General features: G+C 47.5%; 1 protein-coding gene across 1 annotated transcript in view; it reads right to left on the bottom strand.

The window, feature by feature from the left end:
- The window catches only part of col27a1b (collagen, type XXVII, alpha 1b), a 61845-nt gene extending 44589 nt beyond the window's left edge, over window positions 1-17256 (bottom strand). The window contains exons 1-5 of the mRNA XM_047329296.1: window positions 16588-17256; window positions 13782-13846; window positions 8803-10103; window positions 6521-6574; window positions 2168-2221 (exon numbers count right to left, since the gene is read on the bottom strand). Of these exons, the coding sequence (XP_047185252.1) occupies window positions 2168-2221; window positions 6521-6574; window positions 8803-10103; window positions 13782-13846; window positions 16588-16640 (1527 nt within the window). The 5' untranslated portion in view covers window positions 16641-17256. The remainder of the gene's footprint in view (window positions 1-2167; window positions 2222-6520; window positions 6575-8802; window positions 10104-13781; window positions 13847-16587) is intronic.
- Window positions 17257-19248: the final 1992 nt, after the last annotated feature.

Here is a 19248-nt window from a genome sequence, read left to right on the forward strand (position 1 = left end):
GAAGGGCTGCCCAGTAAACTACGCAATTGTACTGTGATGTCAGATATATGACTTCCTGTGTCAGTGTTCGAGACATAAAAGAAAACATGTGTTTGGAGAAAAAAAATTCAGAACAATGTTGGTGATGAAACAACGGATTTCAAACGCACGGATTTCGTTTAGCAAACTCATTTGCATGTGGAAATTAATTCCACATGACCCACTTTGGCACAATCATGTGGGTAGCACCTCCAGGAAAGGAGGGCGGGGGCCTCGCGCCGCTTTCAGACATGCAATGAACTCCAAACATTCATTCCTGAAATCTGCCGTAAGTGAGTATGCAAATGTCCACAAATGTCGCTCCAGACACATTTCTGAACTTTTCCCGCCAGCCCCGTTAGTAAACTTTCCCGAGAACGTCCGGGTGAGTCCATGTGGGAGTGCAGCAGCGAAATCTCTGGGGGAATTTAGAGGGAGCGAGCGCGAGTGTTGACCCAGACGCCACAGAATGGTCCAGAAATGTTCCCGTAGTCGTGCACGCGTCTGGCACAGGCGATGTCCAGAAGATGTCTAGGTCCAATTAATCCTGACATTTTGCCCGGATTCGAAAATATCTGTCGTCCAAAAGGCAACAGGACACTAGCGGTTCGGTCTTGGGCGGAAAGACATGCGCCGCTTTAAAACAATACGTCGTGGACAGAGACACAACCGTCCCACCTACGGTACTTCGGCCCATTAAAACCTGCGTGTCAGTGTCGGCATTGGAAAAAAATCGTTGGGAATTTTTCTCCAGGCTGATTTCCAAACGGAGCCCGGAGAGCAGCTCCGGCCAAGAGCAATATGCAAACATGAACACTGTGTCCTTTCACTCGCCAGAGGTTTTCACCGCAACCAGATTAGCCGAGGAGTTTAGGCTCAAAATGGAGCGGACTTTGGTATTCTCCCATGCGAGCTCGAGGCCTTAATAAGCACTCGTAGCTTCCACTGATTACACACCTATTAAGTTTTAAGTCTAATGATAGGCTGCTTACAAGTAGTAGCTGATTGATCATCATCTTGTCTCAATTCATTACCGTTAAACATGTTAACAAAAAAAAAAACAAGATTTCTGCGGACACAGAGAGAATGTTTTCATCCAGCTGGTGGATTCCCCCCCCCCCTTAAAAAACCGAGAACTGTGCCAGACCAGACAGTCGCCTGTTTGTGGTCTCGCGGTGCAAATCAAGTCCAACTGAACCGGGCCAGGTTTGGTTCTGCTCCAGCCAACACATGTATGATATAAGAGCTATGGTTTATCCCCGGCGATCCAAGGCATGGAAGCAATTATGTGTTTTTGAAGCTTCGAAAAAGACTGTGGAAAAAAATGCTGAAATTGGAGGCACGAGGGGCTCGAGATGCCGGCGCAATTTTCTCGTTTTATTCTGGCAAAATCGAACATGCACGGCACGCTCCTCCGCGATACTGTGCCGACATGTTAAACGGGCCTCTCTCTCTGTTGACAGCTCGGAAGCGCCGGCCGATGTCGAGTACTTGCAAATGAGTCAGTCGGACATGACATGAACGGCTTTTGTGAGAAGAGGCGAAGTGAAGTTTAATCACAAACAAACGCTGGAGGAAGAAGAAGAGGAAGAAAAAAACACGAGAAACACAATGTTGTTCCAACGTCCTTTGTACATCAGTTAGATCTGGAGCAAAAAGAAGTATTGTGTCTATATGCACCATTGAAAAGATCTGCAGATAATTGATTTGCTTTGGTTTTGTTTCATTGCTATTCTGGTGTCTGACGTGAACATCAACCGAAGCGCCTGATGTGCGCGATTTTATTCGTTTACGCTGCTGCCACTCCATTCGCTGACGGGATAATTGCACGAATAAACACACGTGAACACGCGTGCCTAATAAAGCGATTGGTGAGTGTTGGGCTACGGCCACATAGGTGATACTAGTATGAACCGATTGCTGAATTTGGTCTTTTCCTTTAAAGGGTTAGAAAAAAAACAGAACCGTTTCTAGTGTTTGCCAATCAATCCGAAAGGGGAAATAGATTCCAGTGTCGTTTTAAGATTGATGGATCTGTGATCAGGGAACGAATCATAGGATCCACTTAATGTTTCCGGGTGTATTTTCCTTCCAAAAAATGAAAACAAATTCCATTTGAGATAGCATAACTGATTAGTCAATGCCGTACCTTCACTCCAGCAGGTCCGGGACGACCGGGGTTTCCGTGTGGGCCGGGGGGACCCTGGAAAACAGAGAGACACACACACACACACACACACAGACACACACACACACACACACACACACGTGATTAAGAAAGACGAGAGTAGAGGTGATCATCGGGGTCAGCAGGCCTCCATTTCGTCAGCGAAAGAGGCCGGAGTGAGTGCGACGATATATGAGGTATTCACAGACGTGTGCGCATCCTGCCCCCCCCCCCTTCCACCGCCTGTGTTGTGGGGAGGGTCGGCGATGCCCCCGAGGTCCCTCTGTGTTTGTGTATAGTTGCTCTGTGAGACACACTGTGTCCGCCGCCCTGCCCTTGTCTGTCTGTCCGTCGGCCGGTGAAAGTTATGACATATGGATGTGATTTTCCTCATCCCCCACACCCTTCAACGGTTTCATGGGGTCCCACAAAGTTGAGGCCACTTTTCAAATCATACCATAGTTTCACCAGATGCCTTCTTGTGCCACACACGCACCCAATGCGTTCAGATGTAATTCGCGACGCCACCCGTATATATCGAAATGCACCGTCTCCAGGCCAGGGGGGGGTACGGACTTTTTTTATTTTCATTTATTTTTCCTTCTGGCTGAGAGGACTACAAATTAAAGCAAGCTGCAGAGAGAGGGACTGTTTGGAAAAACACGGCCACAACTTCCTGCGGCGTCCAACAGACGGGTCCTCCGTTCAACTGCACACTGGCAGAAATGCTGAGCGCGGAAAAAAAATCCTTCTCCCAGCGAAAAGAAGAAGAAAAAAAAAAGCATTGAAACATGTTCAGATGGCTGGAACAGGAAGCCACTGTATCTTCGTTCAGACTTTCCACGGGGCTGTGAAGAGAGACCCGACCCCCCCCCCCCCCCCCCCGCGCTCCCCGAGCTGGAGGTGAAAGTGAGGGATAGGATTACTCTCAGTCAAACAGCCGGAGGAGGCCAAGAGGTGTAAGTCCGTTATTTATCTGCGCTCTATTATCAGGCCTGTGGAGACGAGTCCAATAGCCACTGGCCAGACCTCTCCCCTCGCAGGCGCTTGCCGCTGGACATGTGGAGACACTTAACAGAAGCTCATCTACAGATTTCCTCCTCCTCCTCCGTGCGGAGAGCACTCCCTCTTCCACTCCTCCCGATGTTAAGGCGTATGGAAGTCATTATCTCCGGAGAGGAAGCATAGGCAGAAGAGGAGACGGAGAGAGCAACGGGGAGGTCCGGGCAGAACATTACAAATTGCGTTCTCGCGGTGCACAAGGTGCTGATGACGCGGCGGGCGGCCGTTGTCCCGGTGGAAACGGGGATGATGGGACGAATGAGTCACTTTGTCCGTCTATCTCGGCGTGGGTGATGAGTGGAATAAACACCCACACACACACACACACACACACACACACACACACACACACACAGCTGAGGCCTGCAGGTGAGGGGCACCTGTGTGCCAAAGCCGTGACCGGGGTTTTTTTTTTTTACGACGTGATCCGGTGACTTTTACAGGAATGACACAGGGAGTGCTGCTGTTTTCCGGGTATCAAAGCCGAGCAGACCCGCCAACACCTCCTGTGGACGGCACGGGTGGAAACACGGGGTCTTTGGCCTTTCCACATCAGATCTTATCCCACTATGGATACTATTTAATCTAATTTTAAAAGGGTCTTTTCTTCTGTGCCTTCTCTTTTGCACAGATTTGGTCTCTATCATCACACTCCTTATCTTTTTTTTTTATTCTTTTTTTTTTTTTTTAAATGATTGTGTTGTTTTCCTTTGCCTTGATTGTAAAGCCACTTGGCTCAAGTCCTGTTTTGTTTTTAATGTGCTACATGGATACATTTTTATTTTATTTGGCAAGAATTTGGGTGCTAATTGTTAAAATCATTTGAAAAGCAGTGTTAAGCAATAAGTGTTTGGCATTTTTTAAATGTCCCGTTGATTGACGAATAGTTTCAGTACAGAAAACTATCATGAGTGCCTTTTTTCTCATCTATTTCTGTTCAAGAATCATATTCATGTTTCTGACCCGCAGTGATCTTTTATTTGACGCGCTGATTTAACAATGTTGCTGCGGCCAGAAACACAATCACATCACCTCCTTTGCAGCAGAGGTGATGTGTGGTACAGTAGGTCGACTAACCACATACTACTAGTACGTACTGTTACGTGTTAATATTCAAGTAGTACAGGAGAAATAGCTATAATGTTCCCTAATTTCACTGTCGATGCTTCGGAACGGCTCAGTGGTGATGAACTCTGATGAGATTGTGCAAGTCAGATGCTCTCAATCTCACACACAGCCCCTCCGGAAACTCTCGGGGAAGTGTTGGACTTCGGCGCATGTCGGAAAGCAGCTTATGTTGGGTAAGTGTCTTTGTAACTAATAATAACAGAGGAAAAACCTAAAGTCATGCATCCTTGTGATTCCTATAAGAAGGATCTCGTTTCTTTTTTGCTACACGCATAAATCTGTTGGGTTTCCGGCGGCAACATCAGAGCCGAGTCTCCGAAGTGTGGCACAGTGTCGACCGTTCCTTTGGCGATTATGCAAATGTTTTTCAATTTCACAGGAAAAAGGCGCAGCGTCACACGCGGACTCGCTCGCCGGTAGGTCCGTTTCCCTCTGCACAAAGCCCCCTTTGATCCGCTCTCAAGCCTTTCTTCTCCCCCGTCGAGGACCCGGTGAACGTCCGCACTCATGCCGGCCTCGCGGCCGCAGGAAGGAGGAGGAACGCAGGAACGGACGCGGGGCGACGCTCCCGCGTGCGAGAGGCTGTCTGCCCGGTCAGACATGACACCTCGCTGTCACGGGGGGTCTCATTCCAGCTGCCGCAGAGATTTAGTGATGAGTGAGCGTGCCAACAGGGTTTAATGAGTGTTTGAGCAGCTCGAACAGGGGGAGAACGCTCTCGATCGACTTACTGATGAAGAACAATATGATTATCAAAATGAAAACCTGCTCCTGACGGTGACGGTCACTTTTAATACACCCGTGTTTGCGCGGGCTTGAGAGTTTTCTGTTGATCATGCGTGTAGATGTGAAGAATAATCACGTCAACTATTCAGGGGAAGTCTGACGGGTTTCAAGAAAGCAATTAGTAAATCTGGTTCTTTTTTTTGCCTTTTTCTTTTTTTTCCGACGAGAAAAGAGCTGAAGAGCTCGAATGGTGACGAATGAACCCGCTGGTGGAGGTCGGTGCACGACTGCATCGAGCTGCTGAGCTCCAGACAGGGTCTTAAATGCCTTTAATAAGAGGGGGACAAAGCCCTCATTCTTCCAAGTTTAAAGAGATTGGGTTCCCACAGCCCGCCCCTCTGAGGCCCGACCGCAGGGCGCACGAAGTCTCACGGGCCGCGGCAGGTAGCACACACACACACACACACACACACACACACGCACACGCACATGCACATACACACACACACACACACGCGCACACACACACACACACGCAAACACACACACACACACACACGCACACACTCTCATTGCTAGCACGAGTGCTCTGCAGGAGCACTTCAGCAGGAACTCTGCAGGACAGCAACCAAAATTGCTATCTCTCTCCATTTTGAAGTTCTAGCGGTTCTATTTCAGCTCAGGGCCCAGTGGCCAACTTGTGCGCCGTTCGTTTTCCCAGGGGGAAGACGGTTCAATTGAAAAGGGCACAGGCTAGAAATCAAAACAACAAACTGTCACTTTTGGACAGATGGTCTTCCAATGTTTTCACCCCCTTCTTGAATTTCCTCTGCAGACGACCAGGTTCAAAACACTAGAAGCATTCACCGACGTCAACAGAGGACGTACGTCCAATTTAAGCGCCAGCACTGGAATAAAAATCACCTGTCCTATGTATATTGTACTAAATATATATAATCTTGCACAAGTTCCCTTATTTCGTCCGTGTCCGTCTAAAACCCACCGTATCTGTTGAATTTATTTTAAATTGCCAACCCGCAGATTTTTTTTTGAGCTCATGGTTGTTTGCTCTCCAGCTCCGCAGATGGACTCTGGCAGCGGAGCAGCGCAGCTTGATCAAACCCAGAGCCGGGGAAAACTAACGTCTGGATGAATAATGCTCCCCGATCCGGAGATGTCGCCGAGCGCTTGATCAAAATGCTCTCAGGTCTTTCGGTGTCGGCGCGCTTCCAACGGTGTGTTCGCAACCATGATGTGGGATCGGGCATGATTATGATGATGATGAACGACCATGGCATCATTAAGATGAAGTGATGCGTGTGGAATATGTTTTTAGAAAGAGAGAATCAATCGTGGGGGGAAAAAAAACGCGACAGAAAAGGTAGATGGAAACTTGTCACTGGTTGGGGAGACACTCACCCTCGGGCCCCTCTTCCCTGGCCTCCCTGGCGACCCTGAAAGTCCGTGAAGGCCCTAAAAAGGAAAAGATAAAAGATGTCAGGGGACAGAGGGAAGAAATAAGAGTTGCTGCCTTTTGCTGTGTCATTTCAAGGAAGCGTTGAGTAGAAAGGAGAGCGTTCAGCACAAAGAACAACCAGATGAAAAGCCACTCCAGGTAGGTATTCGATCGGTAACTACATCTTCAGCTCCCCTGTGATGAAGTTGGCCTTAAAGTTGCGAAGCAGCTCGGTCAGCGAGGCGCTGGCAGGCATGAAAATGTCTCGTTAGAAGCCGCAGCGGCCCTGTTCCCCTGCAGCCAATATTATTTCTATGCGTAACCGCTGCAGCGCGCGGACTGTAAGTCTGACTCATTGTCCTGGCAGGGAGGTCGGCACCAGCACCGGCACAGCCGATCACATTAATTGTGGACATCGGCTAGCTTTAAAACAATTTCATACATGGATTAGCTAAGCTCCAAAGGGTCAAATCTAATGACGGGGGGGGGGGGGGGGGGGGGGGGGGGGTCTGAGGAACCTGACATTGCTCGAGACGTCTGGGATTGTATCTTTATTTTCCCAGGGCGATTCCAGACGTTTCAAGACGCAGGGAAAAGGAAAATGGGCCTTAAAAAACAGCTGGAAGCGGTTCAGGTAAATTAATAAGTCAACAAAGTGCTTCATAAGTAAAATGACAATATGGTCCCATGTCTCTCACGGCGGCAATCTGCTCAGACTAAATATCAGTGAGTGATAGGATGGTGAAAGTCTTCAGGACTTGATTGATTGGCATCGCTTATTTGTCTCGTTAAAAAAAAGAAAAGAAAAGGAAAAGAAAGAACAGTCAGAGCAGCTTCAGGGCCACGCAGAGCTGTGGCTTCCAATCACTGCCGGAGAAGGAAAGCTTTACTTAAAAGTAATATTTTTGGTCAAAGCTGACCTAATACAAGACAGAGATGTAATTTGAACAGTGCAGAATGTGGGATGAAATCATTTTATGTTTGACGGAGGCACAGTTCCTGACAAACCACATGGTAAAATATGGATGTATGCAGTCTACAGTACAGATCAATATGATAAAATTAGATAAAATACTTATAGCCTGCAACCTTAAGACGATTTGATTCAAAATGATGATTGAATTTCTCTTCACCGGCATCTTTTCAATTCTAACATTTTGTCCCTGTAGCTTGTTGTGCGCCCTGCACGCTAAGTAGATTTCATGCTTTTATTAATTTTTACAGCGATATAAAACTCCATCCAATAAAAAGCCAATTACATTTAATATTCCATGACATGGGTCTGCCACATGCTATTGTGAAAGTTTTTCTCTCTTTTAATGAAGTATGCATTTGATTTAATAACCTTTTTCTTTTGCTAAACTGTAGAGTCTATACTTGACGGACACATTTACATTTCCTACAGTTCCCGCCAATCATTCTTACCAAGGAAGTCTGCCTGCCGCTCTCAATAGTGGGAGATATTTATATCGCGTAGACCTTCATATTCTTAGTCTAGATTGTGCACAAGAACTTCATTTTCTTTCACCTTTGACCCCATTTTAAAGGCATCCGTTCTCTCAGCGGGCCCACGCCCCTCAGAGAAGAATCTAACACCTCACCGCCAGCGACCCTGCACTCAGACGAGCAGGCGGAGGCCAGCGGTGAACCTGACTATTTCCACCGCCGCCGCCGCCGCTGCTAAAAAAAGGGGAAATCCCGCGCTAATCGGCATCAATTTGACGCGAATAGAAAAATCTTTAACACCGCGTCCGGGGATCGAGAAGAGAAACCGAAGACAAGGAATAGATCAAATTAAAGATCACACACTTCCACTGTCAAATCAGCGAAACACTCCGGAGACGCAAACGCTTGGCGACTGCCAAAGTGGCGAAACCACACCGCCGGGAGACCCATCGGCGGCAGATCCAAACCTTCCAGAGGAAGGGAAGACCAACTAAAAACTGTCAAACATATGTGAAAAAAATGTGTATCAGGAAATTGGCCCAAAGCATAAGAAAATGGCTGCCAACAACAGAAACGTGCCTCTGTTACAACTCAATTGCTCTAATTCATAAGGAAATCCCTTCATGGAATGAACACAGAAACACAACCCTGCAAACAAGTCATGAGATGGGCCGATATTCGGGCGGAGCATGCACACAGAGGTGCACTCAAGTCGTGATCAATGTGCTTCATCAATTCGTGCCTCGGGTTTCATGGGAGCGGCTTTGTGCGGTGTTTTGTTTGGAGCGCACACACTCACCGGCGCTCCTGGCTCTCCCTTTAGTCCAGGTGCTCCGGCCAGCAGCGAGTAGTGGGTCGGCTCCTCGTCGAATGTTTGGAAGCCATCTGTTGCAGCCGGAGTGACGAGAATAAACAAGGTGGGTTGGACATCCTGCGCGCCGGTCACTCTTGGCTCGGGTTTCTGTGGAGCTACTGTGCTCGACTGCTTTTTATGGGGAAGGTGGGCGTCTGAAGGAGACCCCTGTGTGGGAGCAGCTGTGGTCCGGAGGTTTGGCTTCGCCTCCGACGGTCTGGTGGAAGCAGGTAAATCCGCGCTGTTCCCGTCGGCGTAGGTACGTCCTGGCTCTGCGTCCTTTCCGGCACGCAGAGTTGGGTTCGGCGGCGGCGCGCTGATCCTAAGAGACGTAGTGACTGTTTGAGTCGGAAACTTTGAGGGCGTTCCCAAGCCCGGGCGAGCCGCTGGGGAAACGGACACGGCACCGGGTTCTGGAGTGCTCACGGTCTGAGTCGCAGATGTTCGGTCGCGCACCAGCGGGCGGTCGGCTGGAGCGAGAACTGTAGTCCTGGTGTTTTCCTCGGTCGAGGCCAGAGCAGGTCTCTGGTCCTTTCTGGAAAGCTCCGTGAGTGACAGCGGAGTTGAACGAGTGACAGTGATGTTTGAGTGTGTGGAAAATAGAGGTAGCAGGGGTGGAAACGCGGGCCGATACGTGTCGGCTTCTCGGCAGTGTTTCTTGATGTAATCACAATAGTTTTGAGCTGCCTTGGCAGATGGATAAATGTCAAACTGACAGATGGCGCCTTCGAACGGCACCGAGTTGTGGTTCATTTTACCCAGCAGGAACGAGCCCTCTGCATCCAGGGCCTCCTCTCTTTTAGAATGCAAATCTGCATGGAGGCTTTTCCTCCCACAAGAAGTGCGCAGGGACACCCGATGGCCGTGGATATCAAAGGCGAGACTGTGCCACCGGCCATCGTGGACATCGTAGTCGAAGCTCACGGAGCTCCTCTGCCCCGCGTGGACCAGGAGCTTTCCCGGCACGAACTGCAGCGCCAGCTGCACTTTCCGTCTCTTCGACAGGACCGAGAAAAGGGAAGCGCTGTTGATGCGGTGGACGGACAAGCTCAGGATCACGGAGAGGTCGGCCGAGCTGTAGCCAGCAGGGAGGACGGTGCGCAGAGGCGCCTGGACGCGCGCCCTCGGGGTGAGGATGATTCCAGACTTGAAGGGGATGATGCCATTAGGGACGGTGCGAGCGCTGGAAGGCGATGAGCCGTCGGCCCTTCGGCCGGTGAGCCCGAGCTGCTGCAGAACGTCCACATCTTCAGAAACAAAACGAGAGAGCAAAGTCAGAGACTCTAATCTTTGTAGACCTTAAGTATCAAGAGATAGCAAACAGGAACTTACCTACCGTGACAATATAATGATATGAAGATATTTAATGTTATATAACCTGAAAGAACATGCGTCTTTTTTCTTCTTTCCAGCTCTTTCTTTCATTTCTTTTCAAATGCCCGGCACAGTTCATTTGATATGCTCGCTTAATGAGCTGTCTGAAAGAATTTTCCACATTACAGTAAGACACCTATTTACAATCTCCCACTGAAAATTGCTCATCTGCATCAAAGTGTAAACAAATGTGCGGCAGCACGAGTGATAATTTGAACACGTTGTGATGCCAAGCGGGTGAGTTCACGAGTTTAAAGTGAGACTAATGGACACGGCTGCAGCGGAAAAGCAATGTAAAAAAAAAAGAAAAAAAAAAGGGATGCACAACGTTCTCCAGCAGAGCCATACATCAACATCCAGTTTTGGGAGATTGCAGCAAATGATGCCACCGTTGCATCAGTCTTAATTAGAACAATCTCCGAGAGCCAGCGAGTCCCCGAAGAGGACGCTGGTGCGGCGGGGAGAGGTATATTAGTGCAGAGACGGAGAAGCAATCTCACTTTTCTCCGGTAATGTTTGCTGATTAAAGATGATCGCTCTGACAGGGGGCCCGGGCTCAAGAAGAAAAAAAATACCCTGGTGTGTTCTGCAGGTTTTAATTGCTACTTGCATCTCACGGGAGGAAAATATGGATAATTTTGACATATACAACTGTATGCTGCTCCTAATTGGAGCCACACCTTTTGTTGAGTTTGATTAAATCCACTTTTAACTTCAGCAAGAAACGGCCTTCGCCTCTACTACGGACCAATCCGTTCTCGTATTGAGAAAGAATGGCACAAAAGAAAGACTATTCCCCAAGCTGTAGCATCAAATTGATGCCATTTATTATGTCACAAGAAATAAAGCTAAAATGAGAGACGATAACGGTTCATTTAACCTCTGAGTCACCCCACAAGTCTGGAAAACAATGTACTCAGTGACCTCCGAGCCAAACCTGATGGTCCCAAACTGAGAACCACTGAAAGAACAGCACATGGTTGTTGTGTTTTTTTAAATCAAGAAATTACTTACACGAGCATAACACTCTGCCGCTTTTTAGACAGTCAAATATGTTTTTGGTTCAAACATCGCAACAGGATGGAAATGTTCCAGTTATCTTGCTTTTGTCTATTGTTTGGGCACCAGCGCAAGTCATCAGTCATGTCAAACAAAGGCTTCTCTGTTTAGATTAGCAAGGTTGGGAAATAAAGAATTGGTCGTCCCACCGGCCGATCGGCACATCCCCAATACAGAATGTAAAATCCAAACAATACGTGCAATGTAGAAACTGTACGCGTATATATGGATCTCAAATGTCCATCCTTTTCCAGACTAATGCAAACCAAATGTGGGCAACGCTGAGATAAAGTGCTAAATTATGAATTATGGCTCCGCAGAGGACACGCAAATATAGACACTATGCGTGTGAGGAGGGAAACCCGTCTTCAGGGGGTGGGAGGTCAGCTCCATAGCAAAGAAAAGAAAGACACAACACTGCTGCAAGAACAAAGACTTTCCTTTCAGCTGAATTACCAATACGCCACAAAATTTGAATTGTTAATATGCTATGAAAGAAGCGAGAGTGTCCCGTTACTTTGTGGTCTGTGATCTGCTTTCATGGCTAAAAGTGGAGCGAGCAACATCCTGGAGAAGAAAGTGCTGCTGGAGAACAAACAACAAAACCTTTCCTCAGACAGCTGGCACACGCACAGACCAAAACAAATCAAATGGATCTCCACTATTAGTATGCTGTCAATGTCCGCTAAAGATTTTCCTGCAGCTGCTGCTTCCCGCTTAGAGTCTTCTAATGGAGACAATGATAGGAAGTGATAGGCAATTGAGACAGATTGCAACCCGTGTTTTCAAGAACTCTTGTTTGTCAAGAAACGGGGAGCATTTTGTCGGCCTCTGGCTCAGCATATTGATGGATCGGCCGGCCGTTACATTCTAGCAAATGTCTGAATCGCAGCCAGACCTAATTCCTAGTCCACATTCAAATGGATGTTTTTTGTGAGCAATGGAACCTCATAGCTCCTTACACCAAGTAGTGCATTACTATTAGTGGTGGTTAGCACTGTCAGCTCGCCGTGAAAGGGCCGCGTGGGCTTTCTCCTGGTACTCCCGACTGCCTCCCACAGTCCAAAGACTCGGAGCTCAAGTCAACTGGAGACTCACGCACAGTAGACAGTGAATGTGGGCGTCAACGGTTGTTTGTCTTTGTATGTTGGCCCTGCAATTCAATAGCGACCTGCACAGGCTGTACCCGAACTCTCGCCCCATGATCCCTGCCACCGACCCACGGAGGATCAGCGGTATGGATCACGGATGAGTTGTTATCACGACTGGTGTCTCTCTGCCCTGAACGGCCTCCTACAGGTGGAGGATCAGCCGGGGGCCCGCAGGTCAGCATCTTGAGACATTCAGTAGTCAACATGGGAGGAAATGATCAACGTACAAAGGCAGATTTATGGCGTAATTGCCGGAAACAGTTGTTGTGAGTGAGTGCAGTGGCTTGCGTTGGCTGATCTGGCAGATTTTGATTTGGCGGCTAAACCCGACGAGGCATGGTTAACTGCACTTTGAGTCGTGTAGCAGAAACCTGCCGCAGCAGCAGACATCAAGGAACAGCTGACTGTGAGTCAACTTAAGAGAGCGTGCACTAGGAAAATGTTGTGACGCGGGGCCTGATGGCTCATCTGACACCTTGGAGACCCTTTATCAAGACCTTATACAAGGGTTTGACTTTGCTCAGGCTCAGAGACGCACGGACAGAGCGGCTCCAGAACGCAAAGGTCAGTCAAATTTAAAAGGAAATGTCTGAAACCCCAAGAAACGGAGCTATTTTTTAAACATTTCAGGAAAAACAATAAGTACAGTGCATCAGACAGTGCATCGGGTTTTCAAAATGCTCCCCCTGACAATACGGGATCCGGAGAAAGGACGGCGTGACGCTCCCATTCCACCAGCCTCGAGCCGCTCAGAGGACAATGCCCCTCAAGAGACTGCGTTCTGAGCGACGTCTGAAGTTCCCCCGCTAATCCGGCTTCAAGCCACTTCGGCGGGAGCGGTCGGCAAAGGGAAGCCGCGATCGACAACGACGACTCAATGTGCTTCCCGGGGACGAGTGAACGCAGCGGATCAGAGCGCTCTTTGACCTTGACAGATCAAACAGTGATGCTGACAGAGGAGGGAGACATCGACAGCGTATGGCAGTTTTAGAACGTCCCTGGATAACTTGGACAAACAATGTGAACAGGAAGGGGCCCGTGTTAAGGTGATATTACTTATTTAGACTTGTCTCTAGTCTGTTCCACTTCTATTCTGCTGAATCTGCTCATAATATCACCCAGTTTAGAAACGGAACTTTCTCACAGTGGTGCAGTGCACAGGGGACACCTGAAAGTGTCACTGCAACCTCCCATGAATCCATTTTTATTTCCTCTTTACCCACTCTGTGGGTAATTCTGTAATACCGTAATACTAACAGTTAACAGCTGCTTTCCTCAGTACGGTCCCAAACAAACAAGGGACGACGCCACAGACGGCACCCGTGTCCTAATCGTACGTACCTTGTGCTTGCGCGAGCCTGAGAGAGCAGGTGCAAGAGAGGATCGTCCAGAGAATCAGAAATATCCTGAGAAGAGAAAGAAAACATGATGGATGACAATCAAGGTACAGTTCAGGCGGCGATTCAATTACTATTCGTTCATCTTTCTTATATGGTCTAATGTATGTTTATTCTCTAAAAATGCAAAAGCAATGATACTGTAAGTGCTGACCTTCAATCCTCACGTGTCTTACTTGATACAATCGTCAGCCAAAAGCATCATCATCATTATTCATCATAATTTATCATCAAGTCTCCAGAACAGAACGACCACGAAACCACGATACAAATCTTTTCAGTCACGTAGCGTCATACAGCTTGATGGAACCACCACATTCACAACCTGCCGTCACGCCTTCAGTCGCAGCCCGGTGACATTACTCTTATCAATCAATCAATCAATCAATCAATCAATCACATTTTTTTGTATAGCACATATTCACAAATCACAACCTGCCTCATAGGGTTTAACAATCTATACTAGGTGCAACATCCTCTGTCCTTGAACAAACAATACAACAACAAAAAAATACTATTCTTTTTTTCATTTCACAATTAGAATCACATCACATATGAGTCAGGGAAATTATTATTCTATTCAGAGTTGGGGCAAGTTGTATATGTGGTAAATGTCACACGTTACACTACTGTCTTCCTGTTGCATGTGTCACGTGACTAATTTTGGTCCAATCGTGATCGAGGGATGGAAAAAAAGATGGATGGTGACCCGGGGACATGCGACAGATTCAGGTCAGCAGTGTAGGAAGAAAAGAAAAAGAAGCAGGTCCGTACCGAACAGTGGATTTGGAGAATCCTCGCATCCTACTTCAGAGTTAAAGAATTAAAGACAATTTTGAATTAAAGATAATCTTACATTTTTAAGGCTTTGCCAAGCAGATGGGACTGACTATATAAGTGATACATGTACATTTCTGCATCTAATGAATCCCTAACCTAAGTCTGGATGAGCTCGGATCTTCCACCTACCACAGCGGTGATGAGACCTGAGCTGCAGAATGAGTGAAAGCATCAGCCGCGGCTCCGCTTTGTTCCAAGACTCTAACATCTGTTTCAAAAGAAAACAACGGGCTTTCGTCTCATCCCGACTGCCCGACCAGATAAGCTGCTGCTCAGCGGACCACCTCAGACAACCCTGCGCCGGCTGCTGCACTGCACCACGTTACGACTTCAAGGGAATGGATGTTTCAAGTCATTTTCATAAATATATATATTAATGTGGCATTTTATTTCCGACACATGAACTTTTTACACTTTTTTTTCGGACTGCGGGGTATTAAATGGATGTGATGGGTCTAGAAGGCCGCGGGATTTCCTCAACTTACAAAAGGGGCCGTGTGATCCTTCGGTCCTTCGGTTAGGTCGTCCACATCTTTTCCACGTGGCAACAGTGATATTTTTTCACCTTGCATCGGGCAATGCACAGAGACACTCCACTGGGGATTTCTCCGTGTGGCATTTAAATGTAAAGACCAAGTGGCGACTATGATGTCTCCCATTGGTTTGTTGGGCATTTTTAGCGCCATCATGTTTTCTTTAAACCACACCTGTGACCTGCACCCATTCTAAGATATTAGTTGTCGATCACATACTACACTACCGAATATACATACTGTACTTTATCGTCTATTTTACTCTAAATGGGATGCTAAAACACCAAATGGACATCATGCTGTGGTGAAGAAGACTTGAAACCAGCGATTGAGACCATAAACTCCTCAGGAAAAGGTTTACTGACGTTACAAGTCAAGCGGGAAGTCTACAGAAACTGGCTTCTTTTAGCAACCAGTGGAGTCGCCCTCTGCTGGTCATTCCGGAGAATACAAGTTTGAGGCTCTTTGGCGCTGGCTCCACTTTTCGGCCCCCGGTGACTACGTGCGTGTTCAGTGTCCCGGTCGAGGCTGACAGAGGTGATTTGCTGCCTCTGAAGAGTGTGAACTTTACAGTAGACATAAACTATATAAGCTGCCCAGCCCGTTGAGCCGGTGGTGTTTGAAGTGGCACAGGCTCGGTGACAAGTGCCATAAAGAAAAGCAGTTTTGGTCTCGTACGCGAGAGCCGCAGGAAAACCACCGGTCAACCACTTTCACAGTGACGGCCAGCTGAAGCTCTTAAAAGTTCTTTTTTTTTTTTCCCCTCGGCTTTCAGTCCCACTGCTTTTCGCTCACTGACATTTGTGACCCAGGCCTCTCATCCTATGTCCAGCAGGCAGGGTTACATGATGCAACAGTTTCAGTTTTTCATTTCCCCCCTCCCATTGGGACGGCACAGCCAACCAGCTGAGTGAGATGCTCGGCGGGGAGGAGGAGGAGGAGGAGGAGGAGGGAGGAGAGGACTTTCTCCTCCTCTCATACATCTCCCCCTCGAAATCAGTCCCAGACCGTCTGGCAGCTCATTGTGAGACAAGCTGCAGAAATAAAAGACACAAGCTCAACAAACTGTGCAGCAGAGAACTTCTGTGAAGAGCAGGGGGGAAACAAAACCACATACTTTCCATAAGCTTTATACCTGCAGACTGCACAAAAAATATATATATGCTTTTTTTTTACAAATATTAACGCCAGAATTCCTCCAGGAACTCTGAACACATCCTGCAGCCAGCGTTTCAGACAACTTGTGGGAAACAGTACAACTACACTTGCAAGTCGAATGCGTGCATGGTACATGCATTTCTTTTTCTGGTGATGTTCATGTGCACATGAAAGACTGACTTCTCTTGAACCAGATAAGGTTTGTTTTTTTTAACTCACCCCCCGACTCCAGTGGATTTGAGTTTGGAGTGCGGGGCATTGTCCGGCTCCATCGCGGTTACTTCATTCTCTCCTGGGTCTTGTCACTACAGTCCGGACGATGAGGTCGGATGAAGTTGTTCCATTCCAGGTGTTCATGGAGCGGGCTCGAGGAGCGCAAGAGACGAGAGAGAGAGAAAGAAGGAGACAAGAATAATAATCAGAAAGTGTCAGGTTCACCGGCTGTGCGCCGACATTGTCCTGTTCCTCGTAGTATCCATCCTCGGTGTGTCCTTTCCGGGAGATGAGGGTGAATTTAAAAGGAGAGGAGGGCGGGAGAGAATTAAAGAAGAGAGACGCGCCGGAGAGTTCCACCTGTGCGCTTCTGAGATTTCTTCCTTCCGCGCGTTTTGGGGGGGGGGGGGGAAAGAAAGTACAATGAACGTGAGGTGAAGTCCTGTGGTCCGGCTTTCCCGAGGAACAGTGGCAGGACGAGGTGACGAGCAACGCTGCTTGCTGCGTGTGTGTGTGCGTAAAGTGTGTGTGTGCGTAAAGTGTGCGTAAGTGTGTGTGTGGGTGCGCGCGTCGACTTCCCCAAAATGAAAGTTTACTGTGCGCCGAGGGGAAATGTGGAGAAGCGGGGAGGGGGAACACCTCCCTCTGTCGCAAAGTTTGAGGCTATACGAGCTCCTTCAGCTGGATGAAGGTGTGTCCATCTGGGTTTGTTTTTTTTTACATGTAACATATAAAGGTTTGTGGGTATGTATGTGTGTGTGTGTGTGTGTGTGTCTGTGTGTCAGAAATCCTGCAGGATGTTATATGTGGCAACAAATGACTGAAAACATTTGTAACATTTGCAGGGCCACACACAGGATTTTAGAAATAGCAGGGCTGTAGGAGCCCAAGGGCCCCCATCGGCCACCCCACACACTCACCTGGGAGGAAACTTTCCACGGACACCAAAAACAAAAACGTTCCGTGAAATGTACTGTTAGTTGTATCACCAAGACTAAATAGCAGTTTTTCCACGAGATATTTTGACGTGAATAAAAAAAAAAGAAGGGCGGCAGATTTGAATTTAGCTGCATCCGTGTCAGCGTCCTGGTGTTGTGAATGTCTCCGTCGCAGTGTCACTGTCATATGTAAGCTTTAAATGATATATTGTCAAATATTATATTTCTCATGATCTATACAGTTTTCTTTTAAGCAACTCAGTTGCCATTAGAAGCTCAGAAATTCAGTTTTAAAGTCCAAATGGATGAGAAATCCACAAGGTTTGGACACTTACAGAAACTGAGCAAAATCTGTCCGCTAATGAAAACCTCTGGACTCCGTCGAACGTTCCACAACGGGTATGTAAGTGCACCTTGAGATTTTTTTTTAGTTCTCTCTTGTGGACAAACTATGTAGTGACAACACTATTTCTAACTTTCCACAGGAATGTCTTTGACATTTATATATTGTATTTGTGACGACCGAGAATCAGCCACTCGACTCTTTTGTTCGGGCTCCAATTTAAAACCGCATTTCATTTCATCCAAGCCGGACATTGTTGGAACCCACAAATTGATGGAACCAAGTCAAGTTCATTTAGACTGCACGCTAAAAATGACCAAAGTTGCTGCACAATAAAAACATCAGAAGCAAATATATGTAGGGAAATAAAAATTGAAAATGCTAAAAAAGTGAATGGAAGAACTACTTATGGACATTCTGAGAAAACACGTGTTTCTTCAGCTTGACATGGTCTTGGGATCCTGAGCAATTTTCTTCCTTGTATAATCAGAGTAGGTGAAGACCAGTCACAATAAAGAATCACCAAACCACTTTGCACACACTCATATATATCAGTCCCCTAAACGTACCAGATTCCTTAAAATAAGATTGTCTAATTTTTCACGCGAGAATAGAGGAAAATTTCAAAAAATGCTAAATCTCACGACGGAGCCGAACCTCTGCTCTTTGCGATCGCTGTAACCCCTTGTCCATGGCCGTGCCAAAGTTTTGTGGGTTCTGTCTTGGCAAATGTCCTTCCACCAAGTTTAGTGGAAATTCGTACAGTAGTTTTTTTTCCGTAATCCTGCTGACGAACAAACAGACAAAGGGGACGGGATGGTAAAACGTGGCTCTGTTTGACATGTAGCCACTGTTGTGAGAGCGGTCGTACAACTTTGAACAGCGTCATCCGTTGTGAATTCACAGTCTAAAACACTCGTTTGTTTGTCATTGTGCAAACGACCGAATAATGTCATCGAGTATAATTTGAACCATTGGAGCTTTTTTGTGACAAACTCCCTTCACCTCCTGCTGCACCAACATCAACATCCGTTCTCACCAGGGTTGCAGGGCTGCACTAGTACCAATGTGTGAGAGTGTGTTGGTCTGTCTGTGTGTGTGTGTGTGTGTGTGTGTTTGTGTGTGTGCGCGCTGTCGTGTGCTGTGAAATTCCTCTGCCAAAGAAAGTCCTCGTTGACCCGCCTTCAGCAAACACGCTATGACAGTGTCCAGGGGAGACCCAACAGAGCGCCGATTCAGCCGCCTGCAACTGGATCCCTCCCGCTCACACAGAGCCCCCCCCCTCACAGTGCATCCTTCTCCGGGCCAGGAAGGAAGGGAGCTCACCGCTTTGAAAGGAGAACTTCCCCGCGTATACCTGCCGGGGCTACGTCGGATGTGGGCTTT

The sequence above is a fragment of the Scophthalmus maximus genome, chromosome 19, assembly GCF_022379125.1.
Source record: "Scophthalmus maximus strain ysfricsl-2021 chromosome 19, ASM2237912v1, whole genome shotgun sequence".
Lineage (NCBI taxonomy): Eukaryota > Metazoa > Chordata > Actinopteri > Pleuronectiformes > Scophthalmidae > Scophthalmus > Scophthalmus maximus.